A 19,567-nucleotide genomic window follows, 5' to 3' on the forward strand; every position below is an offset into this window, starting at 1 on the left:
TCACTGCAGGCCCAGTATTTTTAACCCCTACAAAGAAATAGGAGTGTCTAAGGATCTCATTCATAGGCCTCTCACTGCACAGGTTCAGTACATTGCCTACTAGTTCTGGTTGACTAGATCAGCTTAACGTGTACTGTAAGGACTGCTTTCCAAAACTGAAGGGTTTCAGCATTAAAAGTTTAAAGAGGTCAGAGATTGTATAGCCCATACACCTTATTTCTTGTGCCAGGGTTCTTAACCTTGGGTGTCAAAAACCCACTATTAGTGAAACCTATGGACCAGTCACCAAGAAATTTTTTTCAAGAATACATAAGATTACCAAGGAAAACAAATATTCTAAACATTTAAAAAAAAAATTTTTTTTGTAAGGCAAATGGGTTAAGTGGCTTGCCCAAGGCCACACCGCTAGGTAATTATTAAGTGTCTTGAGACCGGATTTGAACCCAGGTACTCCTGACTCCAGGGCCAGTGCTTTATTCCCTGTACCACCTAGCCACCCCCTAAACATTTTTTACAACAAGTTCATGAACACATTTTAAAGGAGAGGCTGGGAGAGAAATGATTGGCCCAAGATAGATTGAGAATTTCAACTAAGATTTTATGATTCAGAACTCAATGCTAATGGACACACTGAATGATCAATCATGGGCTGACTCAAGACTCAACCCGAAGTCCATCACAGCTGCAGAGACTTCTTGGTTCTGCTTATTTGTGGTGGGGCCTATTTTTGCTTTTGAAGTCTATGGGCTGGTTCCTTGTTCAAGACCATGGTAAACGCAAACTGCTCGCTGGACAAAGGAAGAAACCTGAGGGCTGGAAATGGAGAGGAACTTTTTCAAGGTGTTAACTAGTAAATGACAGAGTTGAGATCAAATGTAACCACAGAACTCCAAATTCAGTCATTTTTAAGAAAGTGGAAGCCAGTCCTGGCCTCCCCGGACAGATGTTAACACAACTCCAGCAAACTTCAACTTTAACAAACATTTATTAAGCGCAGAGCACCAGGGGTTCAGCGCCGAGGGAGATACAGAGGTTGGATAAGACCCAGTCACTGCTCTTCAGGTCACACAATCTCCACTACCCATGCAACACCAGTCCTCCCTCCCCAAGGCCCAAGAGAGTACAAGGAGACCTAGGGGCAGTAACGCACCCATCTCTGATCCAGGGCACCTCTCTCACTGGATTACCCCCCCATAGCCACTGACAGCTATTTCCCCCTAACAAACCAAGTTCTTTCAAATGTTCTGGCACATGATGAAACAGGTTCCATAGTAAAAACTGAACCCTTCCCAGGCCAGAAGTCCCAAAGCTGGGGGGAAGCTCTCAAGTAGATGGGAAGGGGGGAGGAGAGACTCTTCCACTGAAGAAATTCAGTAACTGGGAATCCAGGCTGGGAAGCTGAAGGGAAGGCACAGCTGAAGAGGAAGTATAGTAACAGGCAGGGGATGAGCAAAAGGTGAAGAGTTTGGTACTGGGATAAACAAATTGAGGAGCTAAACAAACAGTTCTTAAATTTCTCAAGTCCAGATGTTCTGTTGGTCTCCGTATTTTCTCCTCTTGATATTTCTGGGCAGCCACCTACTTTTAAGTTCTTCTATATACTCTTCAGGTGGGCTTGCCACCCTCCCAGTCTCAGCAGCTGATGAGGGGTAGGCTCTAATGCTAGCAGGCCCAATGATTTTAACTCTTTTTAACAGTTAGGTGTTCGTCCACTACCTCCCCACTTAACAATAAGCTAACTAACATTTAACAAGGGCCCTTCTATAAGCAGAACACCATGCCTGGGTAGAGGGCAGACACAGAAGATTAGTTAAAATATAATCTCTGCCCTCATGGAGCTCACAATCTAGCAAGGGGATGCATCACACACAAATAACTATAAGACTAAACATTCTGTGTTCATAAGTGCATGACAGGTGGTGCAAGCAATGGGCTTGGGGAGCAAGGGAGCAGAAGCTTTGCAGCTTAGGGGAGGGGAGAAGGGGAAGAACTACATAGGTTTTAAACAGAGATGATTGGGAGTTGGGACACAGACAGGAAATAACATAAGCAAAATCACAGAAGACAAAGCTGGACATAGGTTGAGGGAAGAATGGCAAGCAGTCCAGATTGTCTAAAGCACTGAGTGCACCATCTCTAGTCATCTAACAAGACTGCACAGTGTGAAAGCAAGACAGCATAGAGTCTTGAATGCCAGGCTAAGAAGCTGAACGGGGAGCGGGGGGTGAGAAAGGCTGATAAAATCAGATTCCTAGGTCTCAATTCCAATCACATTTTAATCCCCTTTATGTGAAAAATATTTTCCTCCTTAGGAAAAACAAGCAAACTTGGAGTTCTGAGAACTGCTGAGAGGTGACACTGAAGCAAACTTGTAAAAACTCAAATATCTTGCTTTGCAGCTGTTCCCTGCAGAGTCCATACATCTTTTCAACAACATTAAGTGAGCACATTAATGACTATGGCTAAGAGATGATTTTTAACTTTTCCTTGGGGCCCAGGACACTGCACTGAGGCTCACCCAGCCAGAATGTCAGCCTAAATGGTTGAACACCTAAAGCTGAGGAGCATCCCTGAAGATAGTCTTTACTGCTCCTCATCCACTTTTACATTTCCCTAAATCTCAACCTGGCCAATGTCCAGGATTCCAAGCCCATGTTCCCCATGAACACCTCAAACATAATTTATCTTCTAAGTCTACAGTCTTACCCTTGCCTCCACCTTCCTTGGATTAGGGATCTTGTATTTAAAAATGACTTCTTCAATTTCTGCTCTCCTCCTTAATGAAATATAAAACTCAGATCCTGGCCACAATTTGATTTCTATAGGCTTTCTTGGTCTTGTGTCATACCACCCCCCCTTCATATAAACTACTTGTCAGCTAAGACAAAGATTCCTCATTATCTGCTTTTATCCCATCCTTGCCCTTCTTTTATGCCTTTGCTCACATCCTTAATGCTTAAAACAAAAATTCCCAGTTAAAATCTTTCAATAGTCAACTAAAGTGCTACAAAAAAAGGCTTTTATTTCCCCTAGCAGAAAGGGATCTCTCTATTCCTTAAATCTTACCATTTAAAATTGTATCCATCTTATTTCCTCTATTGAATCATAATTTCTTAAGAAGGCCCGTATCTTTATTCTATTTTTTTTAATATCTCACCCCCCCCCATATCATTGTGCCTCAATCCTGACATGCACTCAATTGTCTGTTTAATGAAAGCTGGAATAACAAAGTAGCAATGGACCACAGAGGTTAAGATTCCCAAGAATTTACATGCTGGAATGATGGATCAAAAAATAAAATTTAACAGAGATAAATGTGAAGGTCTTCATCTAAGCTGGAAAGCAAATTTAGGCAGTATAACACCGCTGTAGTTCACACCTATGGACTACCTCAATTACCTTTTACACACCAATTACCAATTACACACATCCAAAGGCCATCGTCACTGTGGACTGTTTCCTCTTAAGGGTTCTTGGTGGAGGTGAAGTCAAGAAAGGGAAGTTGGTAGTAGGGAAAACAATAGACATGGCCCCTGACAGGCCAGATTTGAGGCTGAAAATAACCTGGGATCTGAACCAGGTACAAGCAAATCCTAGTCTGGGAGGCTTGGATGCTCCCAGGGTTTAATTCTAGGTTATCACCAGTCTCTAAGAGAGACACCAAGGACCAGGGAAGAATTGAAACACCAGAAGGTAGGACTGGGTTTTTGGCTCTCCTCTCACCCTTTGCAGTAAAAGCAACCTTTGAATCCTCCTCAGCACCCAAGAGTTTGACATGCCTGAACATGGATGGTACAGGCTTATATGCTGGTGTGCAACCCCCCATTCCCCTCCCCCCCGTGCAGAGGAATGTGGGCACTGAAGGGGAATGATGAAAACTCAAAAAGATGACAATTCCAATGGCCAGTCCACAGACAGCAATCTGAGGACCTGACACTTTAACTTGTAAATTCTTGGCATAAATTTGGGTGGCACACGGCTACACCCAGAAACAGAGTTGAGAATCACAAAGGTTCCAACAAAATGGACCAAAAAGCAAGGTTAAATGTGACAGGAATGAATGTCAAGTCCTTCATTTAGGAACAATTCCATCAGCATTGGCTGGGGAAGTCAGCCAACATTTCAGGTGGAGAAAAATCCAGCTATTCTGTTCATAGCTTGAGACCTTCCTCCTGCTTCTTTATTTTCCCAACTTTAGTGAGATGGCCAAGCCAAAAAACCACATAGTGGGAACAGAGGATGCTTTCACCTTCTTTTAATCCTGGAATCCTGACAAGCTCAGATCAGCATTAGGGTTCCAGAGAAAAACAAAAGGTTTAACCACCTTTTGTGTTCACCACGTGTGTGATTATGAATCATCTGTGAAATAATTCAGGTTATGATGCCTCAGCCTGGATAAGCAAAACGTCAGCAGGTCCCCATGCATATGTTGGCCATAGCTGTTTCTCTCAGCAGTCAGGAAACAACAAAGACATATGCTCCAATGTCTAAAAACATAGGGATGAGGAACTAAGGGCCAGGGTAGGGGAGAGGCACTAGCTCTGCCAGACAGCTTTTTCCTCTGGGGTTAGGAATTGAGGAGGAAATAGCTGACTATCTATCCCTCTCTCAGTGGGATAAGCACCAATCCCACTCAAGCACCATGTACTCCTGGGATCCTGGGAATGAAAGGGATTGTCTTTTGTGAAATTTGGCAGGGGAAGATGATATTAAACTAATACTGACCTCGTCTTGTTTCTGAGTGATGGTAAAATGAGAAAAATACTTCAGTGATAGGTAGTTCTTTATCACCTCCTTACCCCTACTTTGAGTAGAAACAGGGGAGATATTTAGTGACCTGATTAAATAAGAATGTGGGTGATCACTGGGCAGCAATCAGGATGCATCCTGATTACAACTGGGAGCTGCTGTGGAAGGAAGTCCCAAATAGGCAGTGGATTTCTGAGGTAAATATTGTCATTCTCTTTTCTAGGGTCCTAAGTTTATAGACTAGAGAATTTCACAGGAGTCAAGGAAGTCCAAAGAACATTTTAAAAAGTTAAATATAATCAAGTCTGTCCTGGAACTAATTTTCATTATAACTAATTGTAATTATCTTATTTGTCATACTATTTCTGAATCATTACCCTTTTCTCCTTTAATATGGGAATAATAAATCCTGGAAAATGTTTGTGTGGAGTATGGAGAAACAGGGTTTAAAAAAAGGGGAAAAAAGATCCCAGTGAGCAAAACTAGATACACCAGTGGCAGGAGGCAAAAAAAGAAAGGCCAGGAGATCTGAGCTTAGGAACCAAGTGGTACTTGGTGTTTCAAACCAGAGTTAAAAATCAGTGAGATTTAGAAAGTAGTGAAAAATTAAAGCCCTGGGCTCAAGGGCAAAACCATTCAGAAATCAAGTTCAGAGAAGAACTTGAGCCCTAAAGAAGCTGAAGAAAAACCAGTCCCTAAGGTCCAGGGAAGGATCTCACAGGCTGCATTTTTCCACTGCCTCTTTCTTCATGCTACTGAAGGGTGAAACTAAGGAGTAGCTAAGGCTGATGCAGCTAAGGAAGGGACTAGCACCCGCCTAAGCTCAAACCCTTCCCAGCATGAGGTAGATGTCTAAAAGAAAAAAAAGTTGTAGGGAGATTCTTGGAGAAAAGAAACCAGGAGAAAACATGAGAAACTAAGTGGGCATCCTTAGAAGAGAAGTTCACAACAGTAAGGAGGGACAGAAAGGGAAAGGCTATGGCCTAATCTTGACCAAGAGAACATCTGAGACTCCAGTGATACATAACTCAGAAGCTCTGGGGTCTAAGCTTGGTATATGACCTCCCATTCCTCAGTAATGAATGCCAACTTCCTTCCTTCACTGGGGGATGGATAGAACTATGCCCTGTCCATAGGAACAATTCATTAACTGAATGGGGTTTCCAGAATCTTGGGTCTATCCCACTGGCTGGGAGTTTCTCATTACCACTAATCATCCTTGACAAGGATCTTTCAGGTGAGGCACAGGTTGGAGCTTCCTTCTTAGTTAGCCCCTTTCCCGTGTCTGAAGAAGGCTGGCAATGAGAGCAAAGCTTTTGTGGCTCCCTGCCTAATCCCAAGATATGTGGCCCAGAAGGTAAGGAGGCTCTCCTGCCAGGCCCAGGGGGAACTGGTGATTGTAAGGGCCTCCCTGTCCCTGGCAGGAAGCCCTCCCATCACAAGCTAAAGTAGTCAGGCATATTTGGACCATAGACATCCGTGGTCCACAGCACATCAGCCCTACCTGCTGCTATTAGCATCTGGTGCATCTCTCCCTGAACTTGAGCAAATTTCTCCTCATCAATATAGTCTTCCAGGAGGTTAGCAGAAAGGGGCACCCCAGGCAGGTCCTTGTAGCAGTCCACAGGAAATGGATACACTACCAGCTGTAGGTCAGGCATTACCTCAGAGCGTGACAGTAAGGCCTTTAGCCCAATGCTGGAAAGGGGATTGTCATAGAGACCAAGATACCGTAGGCGAGTGCAGCGGGACAGAAGAGGCAGGGTACTAATAAGGTGAACATCCATGAGCTGGCACTCTGTCACCTTCAGACACAGCAAGGAGGCTGAGGCCTCCCCCAAAAGAGCCTGGAAGGGGGGCAAGAGGTCACCTGACAGGTTGTTGCCACTGAGATCCAGCTTCTTGAGGTGGGGAGCATGGGGGCTCTGGGACAAGTAGCTCAAGTCCACAGGGAGCAGGTAGCAGACAGGAAGTTCCAGGCTTTCCAGAGGACACTGCAGGCCACTGCAAAGAGAGACACAGAAATGCTATTACTTCTCAGGGAAAATGGGATGAAGCTGTAACTTCCTGGGACTTGCTTCCAGGCACCAGAGCTGTCCAGGCAGCCTCTTCCTTCCTGGTGAAAGGGGCAACTTTTGCCTAAGACCCATGGTGAGGAAAAGACAAACAAAAGAGAAGCTGTAAAGTTTTAAGGCACAGAGTTCTCTGCATAATGACTGTTCTCCTGCTCTCAGTCTTTTCACTACTTACAGAGAGATTTCCTCTGGTTCTGGAAGGGACCTAAAGCAACAAATTCCATGAAGTCCACTTTCTCCAGAAAACTGGAGCTCTAAGATTAACTTGCTTGCCAAAGTGGAACAGTTGGGAAGTTCTGGGACAAAGATTTGAGAGCAGGTCTCCAGTAGTCCTTTCATTCTAACGTTTGTAAAAACAAACAAGGAATTTAGATTTAAGGCAAGAGAAGGAAGGGAACCTTCAGACAAGTATTTTTGAAAGTTACCAATATCTCTCAAGCTGAATAGTTCCTATTAGTGAACCTTGAAGCAGTTTTTTGGAGACTTCTTTTAAGCTAAGTAGGCTTAACCAGTTCCTGGGAGCAAGAACAAGTCCATGAATCAAGAAGATCACTCACCTGAGCAGCTGGCGCAGCTGGCCTGAGAGCCAGGAGGTGCCCAGATTGAGCTCCTTGAGGCGTTTTAGCTTGCTCATCTCTGAAGCCAGGAAGCTGAAGGTACCTTCCAACATGGCCCAGAGCCGCCACACATCCATGTTACTGTACTGAAGTTTCAAGCTCAAGAGATTAGTGAATTTCATGATGGAAGCTACTATCTCCCACACACCCCCGGCTTCTAGAGTAAAGAAGGACAAGTCTAGTCGGCGTAAGCTTGAGTGGTCCAATAACCCCAGGAGGTCCACTGTGATGTCTGGTGGGAGGTCTTCAGCTCGGAAATCCCGGCAGCATAAGCGCAGGGGGCTGACAGCATTATTCTGCAGGGCCTGCTTCAGAAAACCACTGGAGGAAGGGGTCACCCAGAGATCTACACGCACTTCCACAGGGAGAAGTGTGCAGGGCAGGTCCTCAACCTTTCTGCATTTGTTAGGACTTTCATTTGGCTGCTCAACTTTGTCCAAAAGGTGGCAAATGCCAGCCTGGGCCATAGTCATGGTGCGGGCCCACATTTTCATAGTTTTTAGGTCTTCTTCATAGCCATAATCCAGGAGCCCAGTCATGTCTAATAGTTGCAATGGATGCCTCCTGAGGGAAGGACAAAAAGTGAGACCCTGAGCCAAAACACAGCCCATATCCTGCTATTCTTATCCCAACCTAAGGAGGGTATATCTGAAATAATTAACTATAAAAACCAAATAAGGCTGAGATAAAAGTAGGAGAAAAAGGGAATGGAAAGCTTAAAATAGATTCACAATTCCAAGTCTAGCAAAGATTCCAGGGCACTCTATCCTTTTCCTGACTTAGGACATCTGTTATTTAAGCAAATGTATCTGGCCATGTCCTTTAATAAGGCCCCTGGCCCTGGTCTCTGAAAAGCAGGTACACAATAAATGGTGTTGCCAGGATTCTTCCCTTCTGCTGTTTCCAAGCTACTAAGGGTTCTAAAAAGATTTTGTCCTATAAGCCCGAGATCTTGACTGCCTCTATAGTCACATCTACCCTCTGCCTTGCGTCAACAGCAGTTAAGCATTTACCTGTAGAGCGACTGCTGTGTTCCATTATCTGTTGCCTCTTCAAGCCGAGCCTTGACTCCCATGATCATTGCCTGTACCAACTCCTCTGCAGGTCGGTCCTGAAGCAGGGCCCGTGGGCAGTTTGGACACTCCTGGAGGAGGGCCCGAAGGCAGTGTGGCCAGTCCTGCCTCAGAGCTCTGCGGCAATGTGGCCGATCCTGCAATAATTGCTTGAAACTGAGGATGGGGTATGGCCATGTATGCACCAAAGCCTGGAGCAACAGTGTCTTCCCATGCATGAAGGCTGCCTTGAATAGGACTGGGTACAGATCCTGTGGCAAAAGCTCCAAGGCCTGGCATGCGGATTCCTCATCCTTGATCACCTGCTGGGCACACAGGAACACCAGCGGGCGCATGGCTGAATATGGAGGGCAGCTGCCACCTATGACACAGGACAGGTAGTACCTGCCAGGAAGAAAAGCATTTCAAACTAAGAATGGTTATTTGAGAATCAGGCTAAAGAGATGGGCCCAAAAGCTCCATATCCTCTTCCCCACCCAACTACCATACCTTGGGCTCCAGGTGACTGAAGCATTCAGCACCTACTTACTTCTACCACAGACTTATCTTTGTTTTTCTAACAATTATCAAATTTCAAATCAAAGTACCTGAATGCACCATGCCCATCCTACAAGACCCTACTTCTGAACTACTACAACTTCCTATCCTTGAAGCTCATTCTTTCAGGTTCTTCCATCTACATGGCAGGGAATGACCAGACTGGTTGCTTTTAAAAGTCCTTGCCAATACTAAAATTCTATGACACAAAGGCTATGTATGGTATAAAGCTAAAGCTTTAGTGTCATGGATTCCACTGCTGCCCCCTGAAGCAAGAAGAGGTCAAGGACAAGCACTATGGAGACACAGTAATAGTCAATGACAGGAGGTGAGGTACAATATGGAGAACATTGGGTTCAGATCTCCTCTCCATTAATTACAAGTTATGTGATCTTGAGCAAGTTCCTTTGACCTCACTAGGTCTCAGCTTCCTTATTTTCAGTGTTAAGATTTGTATTTTTGGGAAGACTATTTTGGCAGGTTTGTAAAGGAGGGTAAAAGGTTTAAAGCATGGAGACAAGTTAGAAAGTTATCATAGTGTAAGAGAAAAATGATAGCCTGAAACAGTGATGAAGTAAGAGAAGATAATCACCTACATTGTAGAGATAGAATTGCTAGAATTTAGAAACTGATATAGGAAATAAGATTATAATGATTATAATTCAAGCTTAAGTACCACCACTGAGTTTCAGGGGGAAGACAACCAATTTCATCTTGAATGTGTCAAGTTTGATATGTCAGGGGGCTTCAAGATAGAGGGGCAGAGACTAGGCATTAGGCAAGTCATCTGTATCTAGTGCAAACATCATTGTATTGTTATTGACAGGTAATTTTTATGAGTCATTGGTCAGAACAGCTGTAAGATCAACATCTACCTTATTTCCAAAGAAGTGACAGTGCTGTAACCCTTCCAGGTACTACTGGTGAGCTGCCACTATATCAGACCTGAGCCCCTGGAGCTCAAGTGGCTGCACCTCAGCAGTGTGAAGGGGAAGCAAAATGAGAAGACACCCAGGCAGGTGAGGAAAGGATAAGAGAGGTAGCAAGGGTGAAAGAAAATAGAAAAAGCAGCACAAGGCATGGACAAGATAAGACCAAGGGAAAAAAATTAAGAGAGAAGAAAGCAGTAAAAAGCAATGAGTAAAAAGAGGCTGCTAGAAGAGGGAGGAAATTGTGGTATAAAGAAGATTGAAGATAGAGGAAAAGAAAAGCCCTGGGCTAGCTAGGTACAAGAACACCTGGGTTCAAATCATACTTTTGGTCAGTCATATGATCTGGGACAAGTCTTCTAAAAGGCTCTATTCTTAGATCTACAAAATAGAACTGAACAAGATAGAACCCTAGCATTCCTTCTAGATGACATTTTATGACCTCGACCAAACTAAAGAGTAGTTTATTGATTCAATGTCACCTTAGTCTCCAGTGGAGAATGGCAAGGATGTATCCCTCCTGGTCCTGAGGTACAGCAATATTTTTATCAATGAAGTAATGAGGAAACATAACTTGAACCTAGATCTTCCCAAGTCCTATCCTCAATACACTGACCCAAAGCAAGTCAGTTAGCTTCTGACTAATGTCTATCATCAGGATACTTATTAAGATTGTAAACCCCAGATGAATTGTAAATTTGCATTGGCAGAAGAAATTTCCATACTGGGATTCCCCTCCACCCCACTAATGAAACCATTCTCACAAGAAATCTTGCCTTACACACAAGATTTTAATAAAGGTAAATTGACACACATCAAATTTTTAAACCATAAAAGAAATAGCTTACACATGGGTAAGTCAGGATCCAAAATGATCTCAATAAGTAACTGTAGCAAACTGAAATTTAATAAGAATGAATTAGACAACGTAGCAGATAGTGTACTTGACCCTGACTCCAGAAAGACCTGAGTTCAAATCCTTCCTCTGACACTTACCAGCTGTGTGACCATGGACAAGTCAATTAACCTCTCTGAGCCTCAGTTTCCTTGTCTGCAAAATAGAGATAATACCTGTAGTACTTATCTTACAGGCACAAATGAGATAATCTATATAAAGTGTTTTGAAACCTTAAAGTGCTATAAAAATGTCAGTCATTATTACAAATGTAGGCTTATAATTAAATTTCTAAAAATCAAATTAGACTAGAAAGCAATTTATGTTAACAAAACCTGGGGTTTAAATGGACTAAAATATCAATAGAAGACCAAAAGTATGATTATAGGGACAAAAAAAAAAGCTAATGTAATCTCCCAATCAAGTCAACAAGCATTTATTAAGGGCCTACTATGTGCTAGGCAGTGTTCTAGAGCTAATGCATTGAAATGACAGAGGCAATATTATACTTTGGTCATTTTAGTATTACTGTATGTTCAATTCTAGGTACTTTATTTTAGGAAGGACATCAATTAAGCTCAAGTCCATAACTGTGAACAGGATAAAGGGTGCCCCTGGATCATGCCTTGAATCAGCTGAAGGAACCAGAGAAGACTAGGAGTTGAGAAAAATAGCTCTCTCTAAATATATGAAGTGTGTTCACATGGAAGAATTAGGCTTGATTTTAAAGGACAAAATAAAGAACAATGGATGTTATAAAGAGGTCTATTTTGGCTTGCTAAAAGAAAAACCTTCCTAAAAAATTATTTTCATCTAGCAGGACATCTTCAGGACATAAATGTTCCTTCTCATCAGATGTTATCAAGCAAATACTGAATGATATCACTGTAATAGATGAAATTCTTATCTTGGTATAGTTGGACTAGACTATTTCTCTGAGATTATGTGAAATGTCTGAGATGATATGAAAATGACATTTTTTTAAGGAATGAGATACAATCTTTAAAGTACAAACCAGTAACCTCAACTGATACCTAGCTAAATTCTCACATTAAGGACATTGCTTTTAAGCTTTCTGAAAAATTATTCACTAAAAGCTAGGATGAGTTTAAGCATATCTCGATGTCAGCAAGTATAAGAAAAATGTTCATGATGTCTACCTCAATAAATGGAGATATAGAGGCAAACCGATGTCAATTTGGAGATAAGTATCTAGTAGTCTGCCCCAAGGACCCTGATCCCATTCTGCTTCATATTTTTTAAAAATAAAAACAACATGTTTACTGTACTTTCCCTAACCAGACTGCATCTGGATTACCATGTTTAATTCTAGGCACATTTTAGAAAGCATAATGACAACCTAGATCAGATCTGGACCATGTAATCTCTGACTAGTCAGTCAGGTTGGCAACAAAACCAGAAAATACCATAAAAGATAAAATTGGCAAAAGTGGGGATTTTTAGCCTGGAGAAATTATGAAGCAGAGATGGTGAAACTAGAAGATATATGTGTGTGTTTGTGTGTGTGTGTGTGTATATCACAGAATCTCAAGAGTAAGATGGAAATTCGGAGGTCATCTAGTCCAATCTATACCAGAGAAGAAATCCTCATCAACACATCCTTACAGTCACCCAGGATCATTTTGTACTTTTCCTCATCCTACATTTCCCAATCAACTGCCAAAATTTGTCTTTTCTATCTCCACAACATCTCTCATAAATCCCTCTTTTCTCATATAGTCAAGACCTTACCTTCAAGCCTTCATTACCTTTTTTTTTTTTTAAGGTTTTTGGCAAGGCAAATGGGATTAAGTGGTTTGCCCAAGGCCACACAGCTAGACCGGATTTGAACCCAGGTACTCCTGACTCCAAGCCGGTGCTTTATCCACTACACCACCTAGCCGCCCCTCCATTACCTTTTATATGTAATATTGTCATATCTCAATTGCTCTCTCCAGTCCCTTTCCAATCAAATTCATCTTCCAGAGGCTGAGGCGCCTTTTTCATAAAGTTATTTCACTCTGCTACTCAAACAAACCCTATGGTCTTCCTATTGTCTCTAGGATCAAACATTTCAGTTTTATTTCATCCTTTCTAACTTGTTTCACAATATACACAATTGTGATATAATGTTTCACAATATACACAATAATTATTAAGTATAGCAGTACATGTACATAAATTTATATATCAATAAATATACACCTATCAGGGGGTACAAGCTCAAAAATTTTTTTATTGTTAAGGGTGTGTGATCAAAAGTTTGGAAACCACTACTATGAAAGCAGAAACAATACTTCTGGCAAAAATTGGTTGTGGGATGAAACTGAGGCATCAAGGCCGACCCTGAGGTTCATATGGGTATTGATCTCACTGAGAAAGCTCTAAAGATTCCTGGAGATCAATACAATCAGCACACTTTAATATACAATTAAAAGCATCTCAAGTACTTCATCTTTATAGGAACCCTCTTCCACCTGGATTGTGTAATAAAGACAAAACACCACAACAGTAAAACATTTTTGATGAATGTACCTCCTTGGTTTTTTATGTTTTGCTTAATGTCAATGCTCAGGATCATTAAAGGTTTCTGAGACTATCTATAAAGGAATCTTACATGTTAACATATCAATAGGAGAAATCTTCCTGGGTGAAAAAAAAATCTATTTTAATCTACAAAACCAAATGCTTTGTTTTAGTAATCAGCAACAAGAGCAACAAAATGTGTGCCTCAGCCAACTAGGAATGGCAGGATGTGATCAACTGGTCTAAACTCTTGCCTGTCCCTTTTTTTGTGTTTTCATCAAGGACATGTTCTATCTATATAAGCCAATCAAAAAGATTTTACCTAGAGGTAAGTAAAGATCTGAGTCCACAGCTGCTATCTTCCTGGACACCTTTTTAGGTATCAATTTTTTTTTCTTTTGGACATTAAAACATGCTGAAAAAATCAATCCTTATCCCCTTCTGAGGTGGTCACCTCCAGTACAGGTTTCATCTGTATATTGTGGTCAGGACATCTTTCTTCCTAATTACCACTTCTAGGCACATTTTACCTGCTGTCATCACTGGTAGGAACAGATTGCTATATAAACATTGGCAAATCCTTTCCATTTCACATGTCATTCTCCTTCCAGTTTTATCTGTAGTTGCCCTCAGAATGATAGAGCTTAGTTAGGTTTCACTCCAAGCTTTCAGCCCGTTTGTTTCCCCATCTACTCCCTTTGCACTCTTGATACTGCTGATTTCTTTTTCTTCTTCTATGTTTTGCAAACAAGATTGGCCTCTGAACAAATGTTGCCCTTGGCTGTCATAACTCCCAGTTCACTGAGACTACATAAGATGCTTGCTGGCTGAAGTAGTTTGTGGACTCTTTTAGCTGCCTGGTTGTAGCAGATGTTTCATATTTGTTAAACTTCTCTAAGAAATGATTATAAGCAGAAAAAACTTCTTTACTTTTATCCAATTCCCGTAGCAAACTGTTTAAAGAAATTAGGTTGGAGCTGCTATAACTTCATGTAGTCTTCTCTTCATTAGTTTTTCACATTGGTGCCGGTTGGCCTTTGCTGTAAAGTGCTGAGCTAACCAAACAGATAGCCAAATTCCAACCTTCAAGAACGTCACCCATTTTCCTTTTGTATGTCAAAAAAAAAAAAAAAAATTTCAGAGACCTCCATAAATTGTAGCTGCATTATTAGAAGAACTTTTTTTCTGGACTGGATCTGGGATTTCATTAGTGTGGGGTGCTGTTTTCCAAACTCCTTTCATTGATGCAAATTGCTCACTTATTCCTAACTTATAGTCTTAGATAACTGCTAGAGCACACTAAGAAGTTAAGTGATCTGCTTATGGTAATACAAAGTCTGTGTCAAGAGGCAGAACTTGAACTCAGGGGATTCCTAACTCCAAGTCCTGCTCTCCATTGACTACACCACGCCTCTTCAGAGAAAATGACAAGTCCAGTTATGTCTTAAAATGAATTTTATTAGCCAGAATAGCATTTACATACATTTGAAAAATTATTTTATACATGTACTAGACATTTATTAAGTCTGCTTTAGTGGACTGAATCAATGAAACAAATGCCTCAAAATAATTGCAAAACCTCCATGGCCCTTGAGTGGGAGCCATAGGCATTACAATCAATTTTTTATGATGATGTTCAGGATTTACTACAAATCCAGTAGTATCTTCTGATTTTTCTTGGGACAAAAAAACAAAACCAAAAAAACAAAACACTCCTGATAAACATTACTCAAAAAGCTTTTTTTCTCTGGCTTCTAAAGCCCAAACAAAAATTTCCTACTTTTTTTCCCCACTATTCCTCCCACTTTCATACTGAAGTTACCCAAATACATGTTGCCTTGGTCTAGAATAGGAAGTCAAATTCTTATGTTGGTAAATAAGTTATAATTATCTTTATAATGTTTTGTTTATACTTACCACAAACAGTGATGGTGATCATGACCTAGTGTCCCATAAAATACTGATTTTATTTTTGTTGCCCAATGGCATAATTCAATTCCCTTCAGCAAATACTTAAGTGAATAAGAAATTGAGGAAACAAATAAAGAAACTTTACCTCTCATCAAAAGAGTTTATATCCTAATGGATAAAATATTAACACTACTAGCTTTTTTCTTTTGAACAGCTTTCTATTTAACACATTCTCTTTAGTTTCTGGTTTAGTTTAAAGCAAAAAAGTAAATAGTGATATAATTCCATTCTTCTAGGCATAGGAAACAACCTTTTCTCATCAGCAACACCAAATTTTAAGAGAATCAACAGTTATATTTAAATTTGTATAACTTATGTGTACATTGTATCTTGTATCATAATTAGTTTCTATATATTTAATTCTCCTAGAGAAGAACTGCAGGAGTCCTTCAAGCTTAGAACAATCCTATACACATAGTAGGCATTCAATAAAATGTTTGTTGAATTAAATTAAACCAAAAGCTAGGTCTTTTTCACTTGAACTAGTGAATGTTGGAAATTTCATGGAGGAAGAATATGACATGTGAAGCTTAGGGAACAGCATTGAGCAAAGGCAATTAGGTAGAATGACACCTACTGTACTTCAGGAAGATGTGAAGAACCAGGTTGTCTTTTGATGAACTTAGGGGCAACAACCGTAAAGTTAAATTCTGATCTTGTTGAGGTGATGGTGACATGCTCCCTGTTTATATTACCTTGGTTGGAGGGAAAAGCATTGAAAAATGTTAAGTAACAAATATGCAGAATTAAGCAAAACGTTTTGTTACAAAGTCCTTGCCCCATCTCCCCCGGGGGAGATATCAAAGAAAATAAAGGCTTATTCATTTTAACATATATGTAAATATGTGTATATTTTTTAAAGTACCAAGACATGTTATCAGGAGGCTTTCTGACTGAACCTAAGTCTGGGAAAATAGAGTGAGTAGAAATATTGGCTTGGATGTTTTCTGTAGAAAAATTTCAAGTTGATTGATTAGAAGGATTTAATAAGTAAAAGGCATATATCTGTGATAGTAGATGAAATATTGGATTAGGAGTCAGGAAGACCTGGATTTTAAACTGCATTTCAGATACTAAATCATACTTTTTATTGACCATGTGATTCCTATTGAAACTCTAAGATGAATTACAAAATGAATAGTTTGTAAATACTAAAAGAAGTAGTGATATCACCAAGACTAAGCATAGGTTTTTTTTCCCAGAACAGGTCATGCCAAATTGACCTTATGTCCTTTTTAAAAAGTTATTTAATGGATTAGATGTCATAGCATAATATACATTGATTTCAGCAAAGTTTCTCAAGATGATCAAGATGAGTGTTAGTAAATTGAGAACTAGTACTTAGTCCCAAAAAGTAGAGATAATTAGTGGACTAGGCTACATCAATATGATGTTCTCATGAAATGTCTCAAAAAATCTAACCTTGCTTCTGGGTAATACATTATCTTTACAAATACCTAGCACACAGGTGTTAAATAAATGTTGAAATTGAAAATTTCTTGGATGACAGCATTAATAACCTAATGTGCATTAGATGTCAGAAAGTTTGGATGAATAAGTACTATTTAAGATAATATTATTAGGATCCAAAAAGAAGTTATTAGTCAAATCCAAAAAGATGAAATGTAATTGGGATAAATATCAAGTAATTTTCACTTGAGTTTAAAAAATCAATTCATGATTACATGAGAACACATGGCTAATAATACTTACTATATTAAAAAAGCATGAGAATGTCAAGTGGCCTGAAAGTTCAGTGACTCAAAATGTGATGATAGCAAAAAAGAGCAATTGCAATCTTAGTTTGCAATAATAGAAGTACAAGCATGGTGTAAAAAAACAAGGGACTGTAACAGTACTACTGCAATTTTCTCTGGCTATACTGCATCTGAAATAACTATTTCAGCTCAGCTACTTTTAAAGGAGGATACTGAGAAACTGGAAGCCAGGCCTAAGTATGGATCAGGTAAAATAACTGAGGCACTTCAGCAGAACACCTTGAGTGGGAGTTAAGGGGAAAAAAGAGGAATATATAAGTCTTCACATATTTAAAAGTCTATATGGGAAAGAAGCATTAAATTTCTTTCATCCCAGGTACAAAATTAGGAAAAAATAGAACTTACAGAGGCAGATTTTGTAAAACTTAACTAATGAAAGTTTTCTCAACTATGGAATGGGCTACTTCAAAAGATATCCCAGAAAAAAGATTTAAGTGGCCACCTGTTAGTAAATATGGAAAAGTATTCTGTTAAGATACCTGTTGGACTACATATTCTGAGTTGCCCTTCAATACCAAATTTCTATGATCATCACAGAAAAAGGCATAAATGTTAAAGGGTCTATATGAATGGCACTATATTAATAATCTTATTCTGCCCCCTAGTCTCCGTGAAGCATCTTAAGATGAATATTTCTCAAGGTTCAACTATTAGTCCCTTGTATCTTCACTTCCCCAACAATTCCTTCAACCATCACCTTTTTACCAATGGCTGTGAAATCTATCTCCAGTAGTGATCTCTCCTCCAAGGGCTCTGTGTTCCACCCTTCTATTTCCAACTATTCCTAATGAGGGCCTACTACTTTTAAGAGCACTGGTGATGCAAAGGTCAAATGAGATATCTAACCAGCAATCTCAAATAATTTTAATGTGTTCTTTAAAATGCTACCATGCTGATTTTTAGGGAGATGAAGTGAAGGCCCTGTCAACCCTGTAAAAGAATCCTACTATTTTGCTAAGTAAAATTCAAACTCAACCTCGGCACTCTACAATCTGTTATCACCTTACCTCATGAGTCTTTTCTCATCTTACTCCCCCACCCCCACAAATACATCAGCTGTCTTGTTTGATGTTATATGGTGTCAAGGTGTCCCAATATGCCCAAGTGCCAAGCAAGAGAAATAGAAAGTTTAGCCTCTGGGTATAATCGACAGCTCTTTGGTCTCTGTGGCAAATGAACAATAGGCTATAAGGAGGAAAAAAATGTTTTATGCAATCTCCAGCTGGTCTCACCTGAACACAGGCTGTCAACTTCCTTAGCCATCCATAGACCATTAGATATATTGACAATATGATGTGGAAAAAGTGATGGGGGTCAGGAAATATCTGTTTTCAAAGCCTGTAACCCTGGACAAGTTGCTTCATTTCTGATTCTGGGTTTTCTGACTATAAAATGGAGTTAATACTAAGTGGTACCTCCCTCGGGGGGATGGAGGTTATAAAGATTAATTTTGAAAAACTCAAAGCACCAGAGGAATATATTTTTGATAACAGGTTCTAACACCACCTCATACAGTTGAGAAGACTGCTTAGAAAATATTAACACATATATTCCACTATTAATGGTAAGTTACGCTACGACCTCATAGGGATGTGTTCAAGTACATTTTCCGTCTTCAATCGTCATGGTTAACACATATTTTTGTGAAGGAAGACTTTGGGGGCAAAATATAGGCGACTATCATCCTCACTGCCGCTTCCTGGCCAAGGGCTGCTCCGAAGCCCCCTCCTCTGCCCCGGCTTCCCCCGGGAGGGTCTCTCCCCCTCAGGTGGCTTTCCGCCCCCCTGGCGGCCCCCGCCCACCGCGGGCTGCCCGGCCCTCGCGGCCGCCCCTCGCGGCCGCCCCGCCCCGGCGGCTCCATCACCAGAGGCCATCCTGGCCTCCCGCCCAGCCCCTCCCCCCCGGGCTGGGGCCTCCTCGGGGTCCTCCGGCCGGGGGCGCAGCTCGGGGAGCGCCGGGCCCCGGGCCCGCAGCCCGCCGCCCGGCCCGGCCCTCACCTAGCCCTCGGCCTGATCTTCGCTCTTCTCCCGGTCGACGCCGTCTTGGCCGCTGTGGTGGTAGCCGCCGCCGCAGCCCGGGCCCCTCGCCGCCGCCGCCGCCGCCGCCTCTCCGGCCGCCCCGGGAGTCCGCCGCCGCAGGCCCGCGCGCGAGCCCCGGCCCCGAGCTGGCCCCGCGCTGCCCGCGCTGCCCCCGCCGCCGCCGCCCCCTCAGCCCGCACCCGCCGAGCCCCGCAGCAGCGCCGCCAGCACCCGCTCCCGCCGCCGCCTCCCCGCGCTCTGAGGGCGCGGCTGTCAGCGCGTCACAACGAGGCCGCCCCGCCCCCCCGGAGCGCCGCCGCAGCGGCTCCGCCGTCTCCATTGGCTGCTCGTCCAGGCCCCCCCGGATTGGCCGGCTTCGCTCCTCCTCCCGGGCCTCGC

General features: G+C 41.7%; 1 protein-coding gene across 4 annotated transcripts; it reads right to left on the minus strand.

The window, feature by feature from the left end:
* Positions 1-966: 966 nt before the first annotated feature.
* On the minus strand, positions 967-19,281 carry LOC141500102 (leucine-rich repeat-containing protein 14-like). Of its 4 annotated transcripts, none has more exons than XM_074203002.1 (5): positions 19,148-19,281; positions 15,950-16,067; positions 8,455-8,898; positions 7,382-8,005; positions 967-6,753 (listed from the first exon to the last, which is right to left on the minus strand). In XM_074203002.1, exons 3-5 carry the CDS (start codon positions 8,847-8,849, stop codon positions 6,186-6,188), a joined length of 1,587 nt encoding a protein of 528 aa, XP_074059103.1. In that variant the 5' UTR covers positions 8,850-8,898; positions 15,950-16,067; positions 19,148-19,281; the 3' UTR covers positions 967-6,185. The 4 variants fall into 4 exon arrangements, with proteins under 4 accessions (XP_074059103.1, XP_074059102.1, XP_074059104.1 ...); XM_074203001.1 differs by lacking the exon at positions 19,148-19,281 and adding an exon at positions 10,977-11,031 and having other exon boundaries at positions 15,950-16,037; XM_074203003.1 differs by lacking the exon at positions 15,950-16,067.
* Positions 19,282-19,567: the final 286 nt, after the last annotated feature.

This window comes from Macrotis lagotis, chromosome X (genome assembly GCF_037893015.1).
Source record: "Macrotis lagotis isolate mMagLag1 chromosome X, bilby.v1.9.chrom.fasta, whole genome shotgun sequence".
Classification (NCBI taxonomy): Eukaryota; Metazoa; Chordata; class Mammalia; order Peramelemorphia; family Peramelidae; genus Macrotis; species Macrotis lagotis.

What these genes read in the sequence shown, in the direction of transcription:
- LOC141500102 (XM_074203000.1), bottom strand. Translation starts at nt 16,245, where the DNA reads ATGTCTTGGTACTTTAAAAAATATACACATATTTACATATATGTTAAA. An exon ending in ACACAGCAGTCGCTCTACAG is followed by an intron (nt 8,006 to 8,454) that starts GTAAATGCTTAA and finishes TCCTTCCCTCAG; the next exon opens with GAGGCATCCATTGCAACTAT. An exon ending in CAGCTGCGCCAGCTGCTCAG is followed by an intron (nt 6,754 to 7,381) that starts GTGAGTGATCTT and finishes CTCTCTTTGCAG; the next exon opens with TGGCCTGCAGTGTCCTCTGG.